The sequence below is a fragment of the Dromiciops gliroides genome, chromosome 4, assembly GCF_019393635.1.
Source record: "Dromiciops gliroides isolate mDroGli1 chromosome 4, mDroGli1.pri, whole genome shotgun sequence".
Taxonomy (NCBI): Eukaryota; Metazoa; Chordata; class Mammalia; order Microbiotheria; family Microbiotheriidae; genus Dromiciops; species Dromiciops gliroides.
Window position 1 is genome coordinate 469,888,122 of NC_057864.1, and position 17,619 is coordinate 469,905,740.

Below are 17,619 nucleotides of genomic sequence, written 5' to 3' on the forward strand. Positions count from 1 at the left end.
AAGATCTGGTCTATAATATACTTTCTAAACCTGAATCCAGAAAAAAAAAATAGATGTAGAAGAGACTTGTATTCCTGGAAAACCATTCAAGGGTCTTATCTAAGGCTTTATTAATTGTGTAGGCTGTACAAAACCAGCCAATGTTGTAAGCTAAGCTAACAACTGAAAGAAAATTGTATAAACGTGAATAGAAGCAGGCCCAGGAGTAGTGGTGGGACTTTCTTTGAAGGAATTGTCCTTTGTTAGTTAAATATTTCAGCACACTGAATTCTTCAGTCTTGTGCTTTGGGTCTAGCAGGTTCAGCAGAATTGGGAGGGCTCTGAGGAGTCCAGTGATTAGCTAATTATGCCTGTCATCTGAGGTCCTGCCTAATGAGGTGCAGAGAGGCTCATTATCAGAAATAGGCCTGCCTGGTGAAGAGGCTTCTTCACTAGTGGCCACTTACATTGGATACCCACTAAGGCCTGGTGAGTTTTCAGTCATCACCATTGGCTGGAGGATGCCACCAATGAAGCCACATGGAAGAGAGCTGGTGAAGGGATGCTTTATTCTTGACATGCTCATGAAGTGATCCCCATCTCCCCACTAAGCTGAGAGAGAGAAGTTACATTCATTCCTCTTCTTCTAAAACTGGGCTGACACCTGGGTTCTTGGTTCTCCCGTCACTCACAACTGCCGTACTAGAATTTCTCTGGATGTTACCACTTAAGCTTTCTAAATTCTGGCATGGATAGGAGGCAGCTTCTTTGCAAAATGTGTGTGTGTGTGTGTCCCTTCTGTGGATAGCTTCTTTCTTTTGGAGGAAACAATGTGGCAGAGTGGATAGAGGAACAGACATGGTATCAGGAAGACCTAAGGTCAGATCTCTTTCTCTGAAATATACTAGCTCTGGGACCCAAATCACTTAACTACCGTCTGTCTCAGTTTCTTCATCTGTGAAATGGGGGGAAAACCTACCTTCCAGGGTCGTTGAGAAGATAATATTTGTAAACAGGCTTTGCCAAGGCTAGCTATTATTATTGTGGTTATGATGATTATACAATCCCTCCCAGTTGGTGATTCTTCTTTTTTTAGCCTAAATTGGGTCTTGTTTGGATAGCGTGAGTAGAGTTGTTATACATAGCTTTCAGGAAACGACTGTATTCTAATTTAATTCTACTCCATCCCCCACACAGTATTTACCTCCTTGCAATGTGCCAGCCATTGTGCTGGGCACTGGGAATCCAAAGACAAACATGAAAACAGCCCCTCCCCCCAAGAAGCTTACATTCTACTGGAAGTCAATGACAGGTACCCAGAGATAAGGACAAAGTGAACCCAGGCTTCTCAGAAGCCTCTGGTGTTTATGACTAGTACTCCCTTCTCCCCCTTCTTGAGTGGTCATGGTGCTGCTCTCTCCTGGTTTTCTTTCCTGTTTGATTCTTCTTAGTCTCCTCTGCAGGGTCATCCTCTGTGTTTGCCTCCTATTTCTAGGTGTGTTCTAGCACTCTGTTGGATCTGTTTTCCTCTCACCACATACTCTTTTTTTTTTTTTTTTTTGTGAGGGGCAATGGGGGTTAAGTGACTTGCCCAGGGTCACACAGCTAGTTAAGTGTCAAGTGTCTGAGTCTGGATTTGAACTCAGGTCCTCCTGACTCCAGGGCCGGTGCTCTAGCCACTGCGCCACCTAGCTGCCTCTCACCACATTCTCTTTTGTTTATCTGATCAGCCCCCATGGGTTTAACTAGAGTCTCTCTGCAGATTACTCCCAGGTATACAAATCTAGTCTCATCTCTCTCCTGATCTCTAGTTCCATATCACTGATTGCCTGCTGGATCCCAACTTTCATAGACATCTCACACATCCATCCAAAACAGAATTCAGTTCGATTTGAACTCCCTAAATCCACTTCTCTTCCTAACTTCTTTATTAAGGGTTCTACCATTTTTTCAGGGTTGTAGGTTTGTATACTAGAAATCATCCTTCATTCTTCTCTCAATTCCAGTTCCAATCATTTGTCAAATCTTGTTGATTCTACCTCCACAATAGGTCTCACGTCTCCTCCCCTCTCACTTGACTCTCACTATCAGACTATCAAGTGGATTTATCACAATCTGCCCCTGGGGTTGTCTTTCATGGATGGGCTTGGCTGGACTTTCCCACATGCACTGGACACTCCAAGCAAACTACCTTCCACCATATTCCTTTAGCACTAGTGATGTGAACACAGAAAGGAGTGGGGCCATGAATCTGGACATGAGGATCTTTGCTGGCTGCTGATGGATTTAGTCTTAAAATACAATATTATTTATGTTTGATTCTGATTTTGTTTATTTTCTTAAATGTTTCCCAATTACCTTTTAATCTGGCTGGAGATGTATGTTGGACACCCCTGTTTGACCACATACTCCGTCTTCTGCCTGCATGTCTTTAACTCATGTTCTTCTCTTTGGTTAGTTCTTCTCAAAGGCCATCTCCTAACAGAGTGGTTGCTGTTAGTGTTCCCCCTGATTTTACTTTGTCATTATTTTGTGTATACTTTATGTTTTCTTATACTTGCGCACACATTAGTTCCTCTCAGTAGAATGTAAACTCCTTGAGGTCAGGGGACTTTTTGGTTTTTGTCTTAATATTCCCAGAGTTTAGCTTTGTGCTCAGCATATAGTAGATGCTTAATAAATGCTTGTTGAATGGGATAGAACTGAAAGATCCCTTGTAAGAGCTGACCTTTGAGCTTGAATTAAGCTAAGGACCACCACTGCTATTGACACCCCCCACTCACTACTAAGACTACTACTACTACTACCTTCATTACTACTATTACCATTATTACTCCCACTACTCTACCACCACTACTAGACAATTACTACTACTGCTACTATGAGTACTACTAATACCATTATTACTATTATCACCACCCGGCCAGCTAGGTGGAGCAGTGGATAAAGCACCAGCCCTGGATTCAGGAGGACCTGAGTTAAAATCGAAATTCAGACACTTAACGCTAGCTGTGTGACCCTGGGCAAGTCACTTAACCCCAACTGCCTCACTAAAAAAAACCCCAAAACTATTATCACTGTTAAGGGCTAAAATTTTAGCTAGTCTGTCTAAAATATCTAATGAGTGGTCGCCAATAAATTATAAGCTTTAGCAAGAGTTAGACTTTTAAGCATTTATTAAGGAGAATAAGAATTTGGTAAAGAGAGAGAGAAAGGCCTAGATTTCTATCTATTAAGGGGAGAGCACATTTCTAGCTCCACTCTCCACCAGAGTCCAAAGGAAAGAGCGCGAGACCGAGCGCCAGTCTCTTCCTTCCTCCTCCCACTAGCCCGCATCACTTCCTGACGCCAAAGAAAAGACTCCTGGTCTTGCCCTCAAAGACCTTCGCTTCATGGACAGAACTCTTCTACAGTAAGTCTCCAGCAGGTGACGTCATTCCAATCGTTACATCACCACCACCACCATTACTGCTGCTGCTGCTACCACCACCACCACCACTATCACCACCACCTTGTGTTTATATAGTATATTATGTTTTTCAGTTTGATTCCATTTAATCCTCTTAAGCACGCTGTGAGGTTGGGAGGCTGGGCAGTTAGGATTATGATTATTTAAGGAAGATGATAGAGAACTTCAGAAAGCTTCAATGACTTTTCCAGGGCCAAACAGAAGCCAGGTCTTGTGATGCCTTGTCCAGTGCCCCTCTTCTTCTGCATGGGACTTCTTTTCCTTGGATGTGATGGTGCAATGACCTGGGCTGATGTGTCTTGGACAGAGCCCCCTGGAGGAGAGACCATTACCAAGGGAATGGCTTCTGCCCACACTGGCATTCATGGTTATTCCATGTAGCACCAGTGTCTCAGGGAGAGATGGGAACATGAGCTGGTGTTTACTATGGGAACATTAGCCTTGAATGAATGGATATATTATTAACCCAGGAATGTTTCAGTCAACCAGAACCTTCACAATGCTTCTCCTTGTGTAACAGACCATGCTTTGAAGTTGTTCAGCCTTTTGATCTCAGGGATCGGTAACATTTTGGCTCCCGATTCTCTGGCTTGTGAACCTGTTAACGTTTTCCCTGGCATCTGCCCCTACAGTTATATCTGACATGCCAGGGCAGCTCCAGTAAACCACCAGGCTGGCTGGCTTCCTACCCAGTTTTAGTCCTGGCAGGTACTGCTTCAGGGTGCTACGATGCAAGCTGTTTTGTTCCCCTTATAGTTTCATAGAGAAGAACCCAAAGATCAGGGGGACATGTGGCATTTTAGAAACCTTACCTTCTGCTGTAAGAATGTCTGCATTGAATGTGGGGAAATAAGCCATCAAGAAGTTATTTAGCACCTATTGTGTGCCAGGTGGGCAGTTAGGTAGCACAGTAGACAGAGTGCCAGGCCTGGAGTCAAGAAGACTCAGCTTCCAGAATTAAAATCTGACCTCAAACACATAAGCTGTGTGACCCTGGGCAAGTCACTTCACCCTGTTTGCCTCAGTTTCCTCGTCTGAAAATGAGCTGGAGAAGGAAATGCAAACCCCTCCAGTATCTCTGCCAAGAAAACCCCCAAAAGGGTCATAATTAGTTGGACAGGTTGGAAAAAACTGAACAAGAACCACAGCAATATGCCAGGCAATGGGTTAAGCTCTGATACAAAGAAAGACAAAAACAGTCCTTGCTCTCAAGATATTCACATCTGATGAGGGAGACAACAAGTAAAATAATGATGTACTTACAAGATGTGTACAGGGCAAATTGGAGATAATCTTAGAGTCAGCAAGTCCATGATCAGTTATTAAGCACCTACTAAGTGCCTGGCATTGGTGGTACAAAGAAAGCCAATCTCACAGGTGTGAGGTGCTATCAAAGTGCTTGTATTCTTTTTTTTTTTAATTTTTTTTTTTTTATTCTTTGCAGGGCGATGAGGGTTAAGTGACTTGCCCAGGGTCTCACACAGCTAGTAAGTGTCAAGTGTCTGAGGCTGGATTTGAACTCAGGTCCTCCTGAATTCAGGGCCGGTGCTCTATCCACTGTGCCACCTAGCTGCCCCCAAAGTGCTTGTATTCTAACAGGGAAAATACTCAACTCAAGGAGCTTACAGTCTTTTAAACAATTTTAAAATGTTTAATTTCAGTTCAAAATTCTCTCCTTCCTTCCACTCCCTCCCCCATTCATTGAAAAAGCAAGAGATAATGATATCGATTATAAATATGAAGTCATACAAAACATATTTCCACATTAGCCATGTTATATAATAAAAAAGAGGGGCAGCTAGGTGGCACAGTGGATAGAACACCGGTCCTGGAGTCAGGAGTACCTGAGTTTAAATCCGGCCTCAGACACTTAACACTTACTAGTGTTAAGGGCTAAAATTCTAGCTAAACTGTCTAAAATATCTAATGAGTGGTCGTCAATAAATTATAAGCTTTAGCAAGAGTTAGACTTTTAAGCATTTATTAAGGAGAATAAGAATTTGGTAAAGAGAGAGAAAGGCCTAGATTCCTATCTATTAAAGGGAGAGCACATTTCTAGCTCCACTCTCCACCAGAGTCCCAAGGAAAGAGCCCCAGTCTCCTCCTTCCTCCTCCCACTAGTCCGCATCACTTCCTGATACCAAAGAAAAGACTCCTGGTCTTGCCCTCAAAGACCTTCGCTTCATGGGCAGAACTCTTCTACAGTAAGTATCCAGCAGGTGGCGTTATTCCAATCGTTACACTAGCTGTGTGACCCTGGGCAAGTCACTTAACCCCAATTGCCTCACTTAAAAAAAAACAAAACAAAAAAAACTAAATAAAGAGAATATGCCTCCATCTGCACTCAGAGCATCACTTGTTTCTGGAGGTAGACAGCATTTTTTTTTTTTTTAGTGAGGCAATTGAGGTTAAGTGACTTGCCCAGGGTCACACAGCTAGTAAGTGTTAAGGGTCTGAGGCTGGATTCGAACTCAGGTACTCCTGACTCCAGGGCCGGTGCTCTAGCTACTGCACCACCTAGCTGCCCCTGTAGACAGCATTTTTCATTGTGGGTTCTTTGGAATGATCTCGGGTCATTGTCTTGATCAGAGTAGCTAAGTCTTTCACAGGTGATCATCTTTAAGATATTGCTCTTACTGTGTACAATGTTCTCCTCACATCACATTACATCAGTTCATGTAAGCCTTCCCAGGTTTTTCTGAAACCATCATGCATCATTTCTTTTTTTTGTTTCCAGTCATTTCTTATAGCACAATTGTACTCCATTACAATCATATACCACAACTTGTTCAGCCATTCCCCAGTCCATGGGCATCCCCTCAGTTTCCAATTCTTTCCCACCACAAAATCTGCTATAAATATTTTTGTACAAATATGTCCATATCCCTTTTCTTTGATCTCCTTGGGGCATAGACATAGTGGTATTGCTGAGTCAAAAGGTAGGCACAGTTTTATAGCCCTTTGGCTATATGAATTTAAATTATTTCTCCTGTGCAATTCATTTTCTGTTTCTGTCACATTAGCCAATCTCACAGGTGTGAGGTGCTATCAAAGCGCTTGCATTCAGAACAAGGGAAGGTAACAGACAAACAAGATAACATAGAGACAAGATAGATACAGGGTAAACTGGAGCTCATTAGCAGTCACTCCAATGTTTGCTTTCTTTGCTTCAGCAGATTTGTCTTTTTAACTTCTTTGTTCTGCATTTGGTTCTTTTGCAGCAAAATAAAAACCACAGAGATCTCTTGCTTGGTGTAGATGCCAAAGGGATCCATGTCTACAGCATCAATAATCGGTTCTCTCCAAATAGATCTTTTGAATGGAGTGCTATCAGAAACATTTCCTACAGTGAGAAGGAGGTAGGTGGGGGTGGGTGGACCTTTCATGTTTTGTGAGAGTGTGGTTGGTTTGAGCTTTTTAAAGTACAGCCTGTTTGGGCCCTGGGATGAGAGAAGGTGAGTCATTCTTATTTTTTATTTTTATTTTTTTGCGGGGCAATGGGGGTTAAGTGACTTGCCCAGGGTCACACAACTAGTAAGTGCCAAGTGTCTGAGGCTGGATTTGAACTCAGGTACTCCTGAATCCAAGGCCGGTGCTCTATCCACTGTGCCACCTAGCTGCCCCAGTCATTCTTATTTAAAGGGGCATGCAAAAAAAAAAAGGAGGGAAAATAATCCACTGAAAGAATTGGGGCTTCCAGAGGGGGGACCCCCCCCCAGCCCCCACCACACCTTCTCTGAGAGAAGACTGATGATCACACTCTGCTGGTGCTGCCAGCTGGGGCAAGTTGTAACCCTTTCTTTGACATGTTTCCCATCAGAATGCTTGAGTGAAGATTTGGTAACAGGAGGCAGATTTACAAAAGACCTACTTGGCTTCATGAGTCAGAACTAGGGGTTGGGAGCCCAGGGCACTGATTGCAGTGAACAAAGGAAGTGGAGAGCCTGTTCTTTAAGCTCAACTATTACCCGGCAGGAGAGGATGATGGGAGGGAAATGGCCTGAGGGAAAACCTCTTCAAAGCTGTGATCCAAGTTTGGTAGATGCAAAGAATGGACTGGAGCAGGCTGCAACAACTCACAAATCAGTGCTTGATTGATTGTTTTGTTGACTGTCTGGACGTGAGGAAGCGATGGAGAAAACGTGTCCCATGTACCTCCCAAGCTGGTTGTTAAACATTCACCAGCACAACATTGAGTATTTGGCTCTGACTCCTAGGAAACTCCCTTCTGGTGGGGCCCTTGGGTCAGCTTGCTGTTTCTGCGTCTCCCCCACTGTCTTTGCATTCATCTGAGTTGTCAACCTAAGCAAGTGAAGCATGGAAAACCAAATATGAAACTGCAGCTCCCAAGCCCACACATTGTCGTAGGGAAATGAGTGAATGAACTTCTTGGAGCAGAAAACGCTTTACTCCTTTGTGTTTCTTCTGCTTGCCTCCAGCTCTTTCCCCTTCTTGTGGCTGCACACTTGCCTGGTTGTTTGTGTGCCACCGACAAGTGGGGGCTCTTTGCTGCTCCCCACAAGGGGCTGTGCATGTGGGTGCTTTCTGGCTCCTGACTCGAGGCTGAATCGGGCTGTCCTTTTGGCAGCTGCCATGTCAGGGCCCGCACTGGGCCAGATGTGCCTGCTAACTTTCCTGTCCTGGAGCCTCCACTGCCTATCTCTTGGAGTCCTCCTGGTCAGCAGGGAGCTGACTCTTCTGAGGAGACCCTTGGCTTGTTAATGACCATCTTTTCCTCTCTCCACCAGTTAACGATTAAGCCTCTTGACAAAAAGGCAGAAGTTTTCAAGTTCTTTTCCTCACAGCTGAAGGTGAATAAATTGGTAAGCAGTTACCCTATTAAAGTCCTGTAAATTACCTGATTTGAAAAAGAAAAAAACAACACCCCAAACAAGCCGATAGGGGTGAAGTCAGAAGGTCTGTTATTGATGTAGTTCAAGGAATGCCCTCTGCAGTAGAAAGGTGAGAAAAGGACACTGAAAGGGTGTGTGTGTGGGGGGGGGGGGCCGAGAAAAGAAGCAAAATCACTGTTTCATCGTGTTTTACTTAGAGAATCCTAAGTGTTAACCTGGAAATTAAGGAAACAATTGTTATGGGGGAAATGGGGTATGGGGTTTGGGTTCTTGGGAATTCCTCTTTAAAGAATTACACCCTCTTGCACACAAAAGCAGTTAGAATAACACAATCAGTATAAGGCAGAGGAACTATAGCTCGTGGTATGGCAAAGCTAGGAATACCCAAAGGTGGGAACAGAGGACAGGGTTTTTAATGGGGTAACAGAACAAAAAGGGAACCAAAAGATGGCTCCAGAGTGACCCATAGCTAATTAATTAATGTAAATGAACCTTTGATAAAAATAATGGAACTGCTCCTAAGTTAAGTCTAGGCATTACTGACTCAGAATAGAAAGTATTTAATGTAGGTGGACCCTTTTTACATAATAACAAAGTCCTGGGAGTCAGTTGGGGACCGTTGGGAGGGGATAAGTTGCTTGGGGGAAGGTCCTTAAGTCCATCAGGAGTCTGGAAATGACAAAGACAGTCAGCCCCGGGCAATTCACCTGCCTGCGAAAGAGGGGACTGGGGGGGTGGGGGGGAATCAGTTCTCAGTAAATTTTGCTGTTCTCATAAGAGTCAACAAAACAAGTCAGTTGAGCCCAAGGACCAAACTCTTCTGTCTGAATTCTAGGCCAGAAATGGAATTCTGCTTCTATTCACTGACTTAACCAGGGCTTCTCTGTCCATGAAAAGATAAATAATAATTGTTTTCTTCTGGGGATTAGGGACATGGAGTTTAGAGAGTACTGGAGACCCTCTGAAGCAATAGCCATTATGTTTAAAGCAGCCGCCTGTTCCCAGACTACAAGATCAATCCAGCAACTTTCACGTTTGCCCAACAGTTTTGATAAGCTATCGTGCCACGAGGGGCAGTTAGGTGGCTCATGTGTCCATCATCATTGCTACCGGAGAGGCTGAGGATGGTAGATTGCTTGAGCTTACTGGTTCTGAGCCAAAATAGGCCTAAAGCTGAGTGGGGGCACCACTAAATGTGGTGCCACTATGGTGAGCCTTCGGGAGAAAGGGGCCACTGGGCTGCCTGCCTAAGGAGAGATGAGCCAGCCCAGGCCAGAATTGGGCTGGCTGAGGCTTCCATGCTAATCAGCAGTGGGACCAACCTGGTGGCTGACCTTCCAGCCTAGGCAAGATGGGGAAATGTAGTCTCAAAAGAAAAAAGAAAGAGAAAGAAAAAGAAAGAAAAGCAATTGTATTCAGTGATGGCCTTGAAAGACTTTGGGGATGGTTGTGCCTTGGGTACAGCAACAATGTGTAAAATGTGAAGTTGTGATTGAGTTCTTAGGTGTGTGGGTGAAAAGGTGGAGGGTGAAAGGGAAAGGAAGAAGGAAGGAAAGTGAAAGGACAGAAAGAAGGAAGGAAAAAGAAAGGAAGGAAAGAAAGAAGGAAGGAATAGATGTGTGGGGAGAGCACAGCTGGTCACCTGTCTACTGACTGTGGAGGGAGCAAGTTGGAACAGAAGCCTGTGAACACAAAGGCCTTGAGGGGTGTTGTCAGGTGCCAGATTATGGACCAATTGGCTGCAGTTTTTTCCTATTGTGTCTTTTGAAATGGGGGCAGGTGGCACATTGGATAGAGCACCGGCTTTGGAGTCAAGAGGACCAGAGTTCAAATCCAGACTCAGACACTTAGCACTTACTAGCTGTGTGACCTTGGGCAAGTCACTTAACCCTAATTGCCTCACCAAAAAGAAAGAAAGAAAGAAATTAGATGGGGGTGCCTGTCCCTGTTCTAGGTTTTAGGGAACTTAGCTGGGGTTTCTTGTTATGTTCTTTTTTTTTTAATTAATAAAGTATTTTATTTTTTTCCATTACATATAAAGATGGTTCTCAACTTTTGTTTATACAAGCTTTACAGTTTCAGATTTTTCTCCCTCCCTCCCCTCCCTCCCCCCTCTCCTAGACAGCAGGTAATCTGATATAGGTTTTATATATATATATATATATATATATATATATATATATATATATATACATAATAACATTAATCCTATTTCTGCATTAGTCATGTTATAAGAGAAAAAATCAGAGCAATGATGAAAAACCTCAAAATAGAAAAAAACAACAGCATCAAAACCAAAAGAAATAGTATGGTTCATTCAGCATCTATACTCCACAGTTCTTTTTTTTTTTTCTTGGATTTGGAGATCCTCTTCTATCATGAGTTCCCTGGAACTCTTCTGTACCATTGCATTGGTGAGAAGAATATAGTCCATCACAGTAGGTCAACACTCAATGTTGATGACACTGTGTACAATGTTCTTCTGGTTCTGCTCATCTCACTCATCATCAGCTCACACAAGACCCTCCAGGTTTCTCTGAACTCCTCCTGCTCATCATTTCTTACAGCACAATAGTATTCCATTGTATTCATATACCACAACTTGTCCAGCCATTCCCCAATTGATGGGCACCCCCTCAACTTCCAATTCCTTGCCACCACGTAAAGAGCAGCTATATTTTTGTACATGTGGGTCCCTTTCCCCTTTCCATGATTTCTTTGGGAAAAAGACCCAAAAGTGGTATTGCTGGGTCAAAGGGTATGCACAGCTTTATCGCCCTTTGGGCATAATTCCAAATTGCTCTCCAGAATGGTTGGATCAGTTCACAGCTCCACCAACAATGGATTAGTGTTCCAATTTTTAGCTGGGGTTTCTAATACATTGCTATTTATAAATTAGAGGCTTTAGCTTCAGTTTGGGACATTAAGCATTTATAAAATAATTTTAAATGTTAGTAAAGAGAGAGCACATGGCTCAGAAAGTTCAGAAGCCCTAGGTATCTAGGATAGAGGGAACAGAGAGAGCGCCTTGTAGCTGCCTCCTCCAGTGTTGTCCCAGGTCCAGAGAGCGAGAGAAAGCATCAGCTCCCTGTGGTCAGGAGGAGAGGCTGTCCTTCCACACTGCTCCAAGCCAATTGGCTAGCATCGTTCAAATCTATTGGTTTACTGGACTTGAGGGTGGTCCGTATTAAAATGAGCAGTAGGCGCTGAGGTCAGAGTCCAGAAGACGATGCTCTGTGGGGAAAGGCTTCCAGGAAAGTATGGTTTTCATTTCTAATGTCTCTATTCACAGTTCAAGGTCCAACTCGACTGACTCTGGACTGGCCTTAAAAAAGTCAGGCAGTTAGGCCCTTGAGTGGGGGAGGCCTCTGGGATCCTCAAAATCCATTATTGCCTCACACTATGGATTTCAGAACATTCTTTCAGAAAGTATTCAAGTACCAGGCAGGGAAAACAGAGACAAAAGTGAAAGAATTCTTGCCTTCAATGAGCTAAGAGTCTGATGGGGGGAAATGATGTGAACGAAGAGAAGTAAACATAAAAGTCATTTCCAGGGTTGGGATTGGGGAGGCATTTGTAATAGGGGGAGGAGCTGGAATCAGTGCAGGAGCAGGTCCCTGAACTGAGCCTTGATTGAAGTCAGTTTCAGACTAGGTGACTTTGGGGGTGAGGGTGGGGGGCGTCACTGAGACCCTTTTCCCCTCTAGATTTATGGGCCTGGAGTTCCTTAGTCTGATTCCAGAAGGCAGGGGTAAGGAGGGAGTTGTCCAGGCATGGGTAACAGCCATGGAAGTCACAGAAATGGGAGAAGAAATGGGGATGGGTCACTGCAAGAAGACCAGCACCGCTGGTGTGGAGTGCCCGAAGGAGGGTGATGGGCAGTGAGTTTGGAGAGGCTGAAGGGCTGCCAAGGCAGAGTGCCCTGTGCTTGCAGCATCCCAGTGTGGCAGCTGTGTGTGCAGGATGGACCGAAGAGGCCGGGGATCGGTCAGGGTGCGGAAGAGTCCCAGTGCAAACCTATGAATCATTGGACACTTTTGTTTGGTAGATTCTACAGCTGTGCATTGGAAATCATGACCTATTCATGAAGAGGAGAAGGGTGGACTCCATTGAGATTCAGCAGATGAAGGCTCAAGCCAGAGAAGAAAAAGCTCGGAAGAAAGTGGGTTGGCTATTTCCTGCTTAGAAGCGTGTTTTCCCTCTGAGGGCTCCCTTCCTCTACCACTTGCTCCTCTGGAGGTTACTGTGAGCCGATGGGATGAGCCTTTTCAGGAGATTATCCCTGAAGTGTTAACTATTTCCATCCTCAGGATCACATCTAACCTGGGGTTCACCCTGACCCTCGCCCTCTCCCGTCATTGTTCGCTATGGCCGAAAGAAATGGCCTGAGAACATTGGGGATTTGGTGTGATCGAAGGGCTGGTGGAGCTTGAGTGAGGAGGACACCTGTGTGAAGTTTCCCAAATGTTCCCCCAGGCTCTCAGCTCTCCATGTGGGAAGTGTGTTCTTTCTTTCCCCATCCTGTTTGCTGATTTCACCACTGTTCAAAATTTGCCCATCAGGTTCTCAGTTGTAGGCACACACGTGCAGTCCGGGCAGACAGCCGCAAAATGTCTTAGCTTACAAAATCCAGTAAGTGCAAACAAAAGTGCTTTTTTGTTTTTAAGGTGAGCCCTAATTCAGTTTTCCCCCAGTCTAGTTCCATTCGAGGAATAAAGGTGGTGGTGGTGGTGGGGTGGAGGTGGACATGGAATCTGCATGTCTCCCTTTGTCTCTTTTCCAGATGGAGCATCAGAGGCTAGCCAGGGAGAAGCAGCTCAGAGAAGAGGCCGAGAGAGCCAAAGATGAGCTGGAAAGGCGGATGTTTCAGCTGGAAGCCGAGGCCCGACAGGCCAATGAGGCCTTAGTGAGTATCTCCCTGAAGCACACATGTTGCCAGGCCGTCCTTCCCCTTCATTTTATAGAAAATCCAACTCTGAGGGGCCTAAACTTGTGTGGCTTTGAAAGTCCCCTGCCCTTGGTGGAGAAAGCCTGCCTGGTTAAGTCTCCCGGTTATCCTCCAGGTTGTTGTTGCTTTCCCCTTTGACCCGGGCCCTTCTAGGAGCTAAACCCAGTGCCATGTTTTTCCAGCTCCACTCCAAAGAAACAGCAGAGCTGCTGGCAGAGAAGGCTCAGATTGCTGAGGCAGAGGCCAAGCTGCTCGCCCAGAATGCCGCAGAGGCTGAGCAGGAGCGCCAGCGGCTGGAGATCACGGCTCTGAAAACCAAGGAAGAGAAACGGCTGATGGAGCAGAAAGTGAGGGATGCAGAAAGGATGGCTGCCAAACTGGTCAAGGAGTCCCATCTGAGGTGAGGCAGAGGGGCCCCTTAGGACACTGACTGTGCCTTTTCTTGGCCCAGGGGTGCGGGCTCACCCCCGGGCCTGACATCACAGTTGCTGACATTTTTTATGGTGGGTGAAAGTTTCAAAGCCCATTCTGCACATGCTTGTGTTCCATCGTTACTGTTTGGCTGGTGAGGACTCTGGGGCCCAGGAAGTCTTAGGGATTTGCCCATGGTGACACATGGATGTGGGTCAGAGGCATGACTCATTTTGCGTCCACAGTGCTCTCCCCTGTATTGCTCTGGGAGCAGCAGGAGGTTGGGTACAGAAGCACCACAGTCCTCTTTCTGGAAGGCTTTTTGGCTGGCTCCTATGTGTTCCATTTGCCAGAAGGTGCCTGTGCCAGTGCGTGCCAGTCTTGGCCAAGTTAATATTGCAAAAAGTTTTGTAATGCACTGATAAAAACGATGTAGCACATGTGCTGGGGCTCATTCTCCCAGCTCCCACAGGCTCCAGTACATTGGGTGGTCAGAGCTTGGCCATTTCTGAGGACTCATGGATTATCCATTGTTATAAAATGGCCAACCAGACTTAATTGTCTTTTAGAAATGGGCATTTACCAAAGTGATATAGGAAGAAGAGTTTGTACAAGATATCTCCCCAAACAGGGGAGACAGTCTCCGGCAAGTATAGGTGAGAGTTGGCTCCCTCTTAGAACACATGTGACTCAGGGGGTAAAATCATAGCTCCTGGAAGTACCTTCTGTCAGATTTCTGGGGACCTCCTGAAGATCCCCTTTTGTGTGGCATAGTTTTCTGCTAGGCCTGAGGGTTGGGGCTCCTGTGGAGTCATGATGCCTTTACCCAGTATGTTTAATTTATCCTCAACTTTTTTTTTTTAGTGAGGCAATACTCATGTATTTACTTTTTTTTTTTTTTTTTGGTGAGGCAATTGGGGGTTAAGTGACTTGCCCAGGGTCACACAGCTAGTAAGTGTTAAGTGTCTGAGGCCGGATTTGAACTCAGGTCCTCCTGACTCCAGGGCCAGTGCTCTATCCACTGCACCACCTAGCTGCCCATATCCTCAACTCTTGATGTAGACACTGTCACGAATTACTGCTGTTCTGGGGATGCTGCTAGGATGGGAAGGCCAAGCCTTCTAGATTGCTTGAGGTTTGCAACATCTTCCTCTGGTCCAGGTTGGGGGCGGGGCAGGGGCTCTGCTCTGCCCCCTCAGTGATTTGCTCTCAGGGGGCTTGGCTGGGCTGCTCTTTGCTGCTCGAATGTCTGACTTCTTAATGAGGTCTTGATTCTGTGAACGATCAGAGGATCTCTTCAGCCCATTCCAGCATGCTTTGTGTGGGGACTCCTCTAGGCTTCACTCAGTGATGTTGATACCTTCCAGATCAAGGACTTTTCACACTTACTGGGGGTACCGAACAGGCATTTTATCCAAGTGGAGTGAGGTGCTCGGTTGATTCAGAAGAGGGCTTTGTAAACTTTCAGGTGCTATAGTCATTAGTGGCATGAATGTTCTTGTTCTCCCTCCCCTTGGGCAGAGAGGACCTGGGTTTTCAGGACTCTGAGATTCATTCTCTCTTCCATGGTCCCCCTGGTGGACAATGGCATTATTACCAGCCAGGCTGGTTAATATTCTGGCTGAACCAGCAGAAGGAGCTTTTGGGGTATATAATGCGGACCCATGTAAAGATCAACATTGTGCTCTTGGCCAGTCTAACTAGCTAGGACAATCCCTGTTGTCATTCAGTACGGCTTGGTGGAAAGAGCGATGCATTCACAGAAGATCTGGGCCCAAATCCTGGCTCAGCCACTGACTGCCCACGGGACCTTGGCTAAGCTATTTCCTCTTTCTGGACCTCAGTTTCCTATTATGTCAGGTATGTTTGTGGGTCTTTTGAAGTTCCTTGTTGCTCTAAAGCAACTGATTAATTAGTTGACATGGCTAGTATATTTTCATCTGAAATATTAATATAATTTAGTGTTTTAATATGGTTTTATCAAATGTTGAAGATAGTGAATTCATGAAAATATTGGCATTTTCAGAAAGGTTCAGTGGTCTACAGCTGATTAGAAGAGATGAGATCTTTAGGTGAGCAAAGTCCTGGTGAATGGCTAGGGATGGGAGAGTTAAAGGGACTGCAGAGCCCAATGAGGATGAAAGAGGTCGGCCTTGGGGAGCCAGTGACACGTTTGCTTTGTTTGGAGACAGTTCACTAAGTCTGCAAGGGTAGATTAGGTGCCTCCTGCACACACCGGGGCCTCCTGCCTTTTATGGGATGGCGGCATGGCCTTTTCCCATAGAGCATACATAGTTTGGAAGCGGAAAGACTGGATGACGTCCATTGCTTCACCTGGGGGATGTTTTGTCTAACAGAACCAAGGAAACGGAATACCTGAAACAAGACCTGAGCGAAGCCAGAGAAGCTGAGCGCCGAGCAAAGCAGCAGCTCCTAGATGTCACCTGGGTCTCTCATCCTGTATGTTTACACGTCGGCACTTTATTGAGATGGTGGGGTGTCTTACAAGAGGCATAAATCACAAGGGAATGCCACCTCACCCCAGTGAGAAAGAAAACATCAATCAGTAAACATTTATTTATTGTCCACTATATGCCAGGCCTTGTGCTAAGTGCTGGGATACAGAAAGAGGCAAAAGACACTCCCTGCCCTCAAGGGGCTGATAGTCAGCACACAAACAAAACACATACAAAATCAGCTGTACACAGGATAAGTAGGAGATAATTAAAGGAAAGATGGCCCTGGAATTGAGAGGGGCCTGGGACGGCTTTGATGCCTCAAACCATCATCTCACACATTTGCCTGGTGCCTAGAAATTGTAGGTACTGGGTCACCTTAGTTATATGTTATTCCATTCATTTAGCTAGCATTCGAGACTCCACTCTGTGTACTACATCATACCTGGCACTCTGGCAAACAAAGAAGATGCAGTGTTTGTCCTTAAGGAGCCATTCTGTTGCCAAACCTTAAAACCCCATTTTATTCTCCCTGGGAAACTTAAGGATACGCTCTCCATATACTCATTTCACAAAGGAAGAGAGTGCTGTCTGGCAAATCGGGGCCCAGTTTGAGACTCTGGTCTCAGTTAATTTTCCCAGTTCTGCCAATGATACCTGCTGGGATCTTAGGAAAATCATGAAATCTCTCCAGGCCTTATTTAAACTCTTTCTAAGCAGTGAATGATGTTTCTAAAGCAGCTGATGGGCTCAGACTGAAGGCTCTAAGTACATAAAACTCCTGAGCTGAAAAACAGGGCTCTTTTTCTTTTCTAGCACACAAATCTGTATCCTCAACCTTCCCCTGTTGAAGATGGAGACCTTGGAACTGAAAAAGGATGTATGAGGTTTGATTTGAAGGATATTGACCTGAAGAGACTGTCCTTGGAGATAGAAAGGGAGAGGTAGGTACTGCCTCTGAGCACCAGCGTTATCAAATGTGTGTGTCTGGGGAGTCGAGATAGACACACATACACACACACACATATAAATACATACTACAACACATGTATAATAGGTATACACACATATGTATATACATAATATACGTCAGTTGGTTGTTCTTCAGTCTCGAAGAGGACCAAAATGACATCCCTGTAATGGAGCCAAGGTATAGTGTGTCTGACTGTGGCTGATCAGTCCAAAAGGAGCCCGGAATGCTCTACCACAGGTTTGGTACAAATAATCCATGGGAACATTTGGGCTGGATTCTCTAAATTTGCACATCTCATGTTTCTTTTGAGCTGCTTCAATCCTGCTTTGCTCATAGAGCACAGCACCATCTCTGATGAGGGTGTGCCATGCGGGGCAGTCCTGTGCCAGTGTCTCCCATGTCATTCAATTCCAAAATTATTATTTTTTCCCCAAAAAGTTAATTAATTTTAAGTTATGCATGTGTGGTCACACAAAACATTTCCACATTCATCAGGTTGTGAATGAAAATAGACAAAAAAAACTCAAGAA

General features: G+C 45.1%; 1 protein-coding gene across 1 annotated transcript in view; it reads left to right on the plus strand.

The window, feature by feature from the left end:
* The window catches only part of LOC122756337 (merlin-like), a 57,325-nt gene that overhangs the window by 27,317 nt on the left and 12,389 nt on the right, over positions 1–17,619 (plus strand). Inside the window, exons 9-15 of the mRNA XM_044005581.1 lie at positions 6,670–6,807; positions 8,197–8,271; positions 12,350–12,463; positions 13,085–13,207; positions 13,432–13,649; positions 16,018–16,120; positions 16,933–17,060. Of these exons, the coding sequence (XP_043861516.1) occupies positions 6,670–6,807; positions 8,197–8,271; positions 12,350–12,463; positions 13,085–13,207; positions 13,432–13,649; positions 16,018–16,120; positions 16,933–17,060 (899 nt within the window). The remainder of the gene's footprint in view (positions 1–6,669; positions 6,808–8,196; positions 8,272–12,349; positions 12,464–13,084; positions 13,208–13,431; positions 13,650–16,017; positions 16,121–16,932; positions 17,061–17,619) is intronic.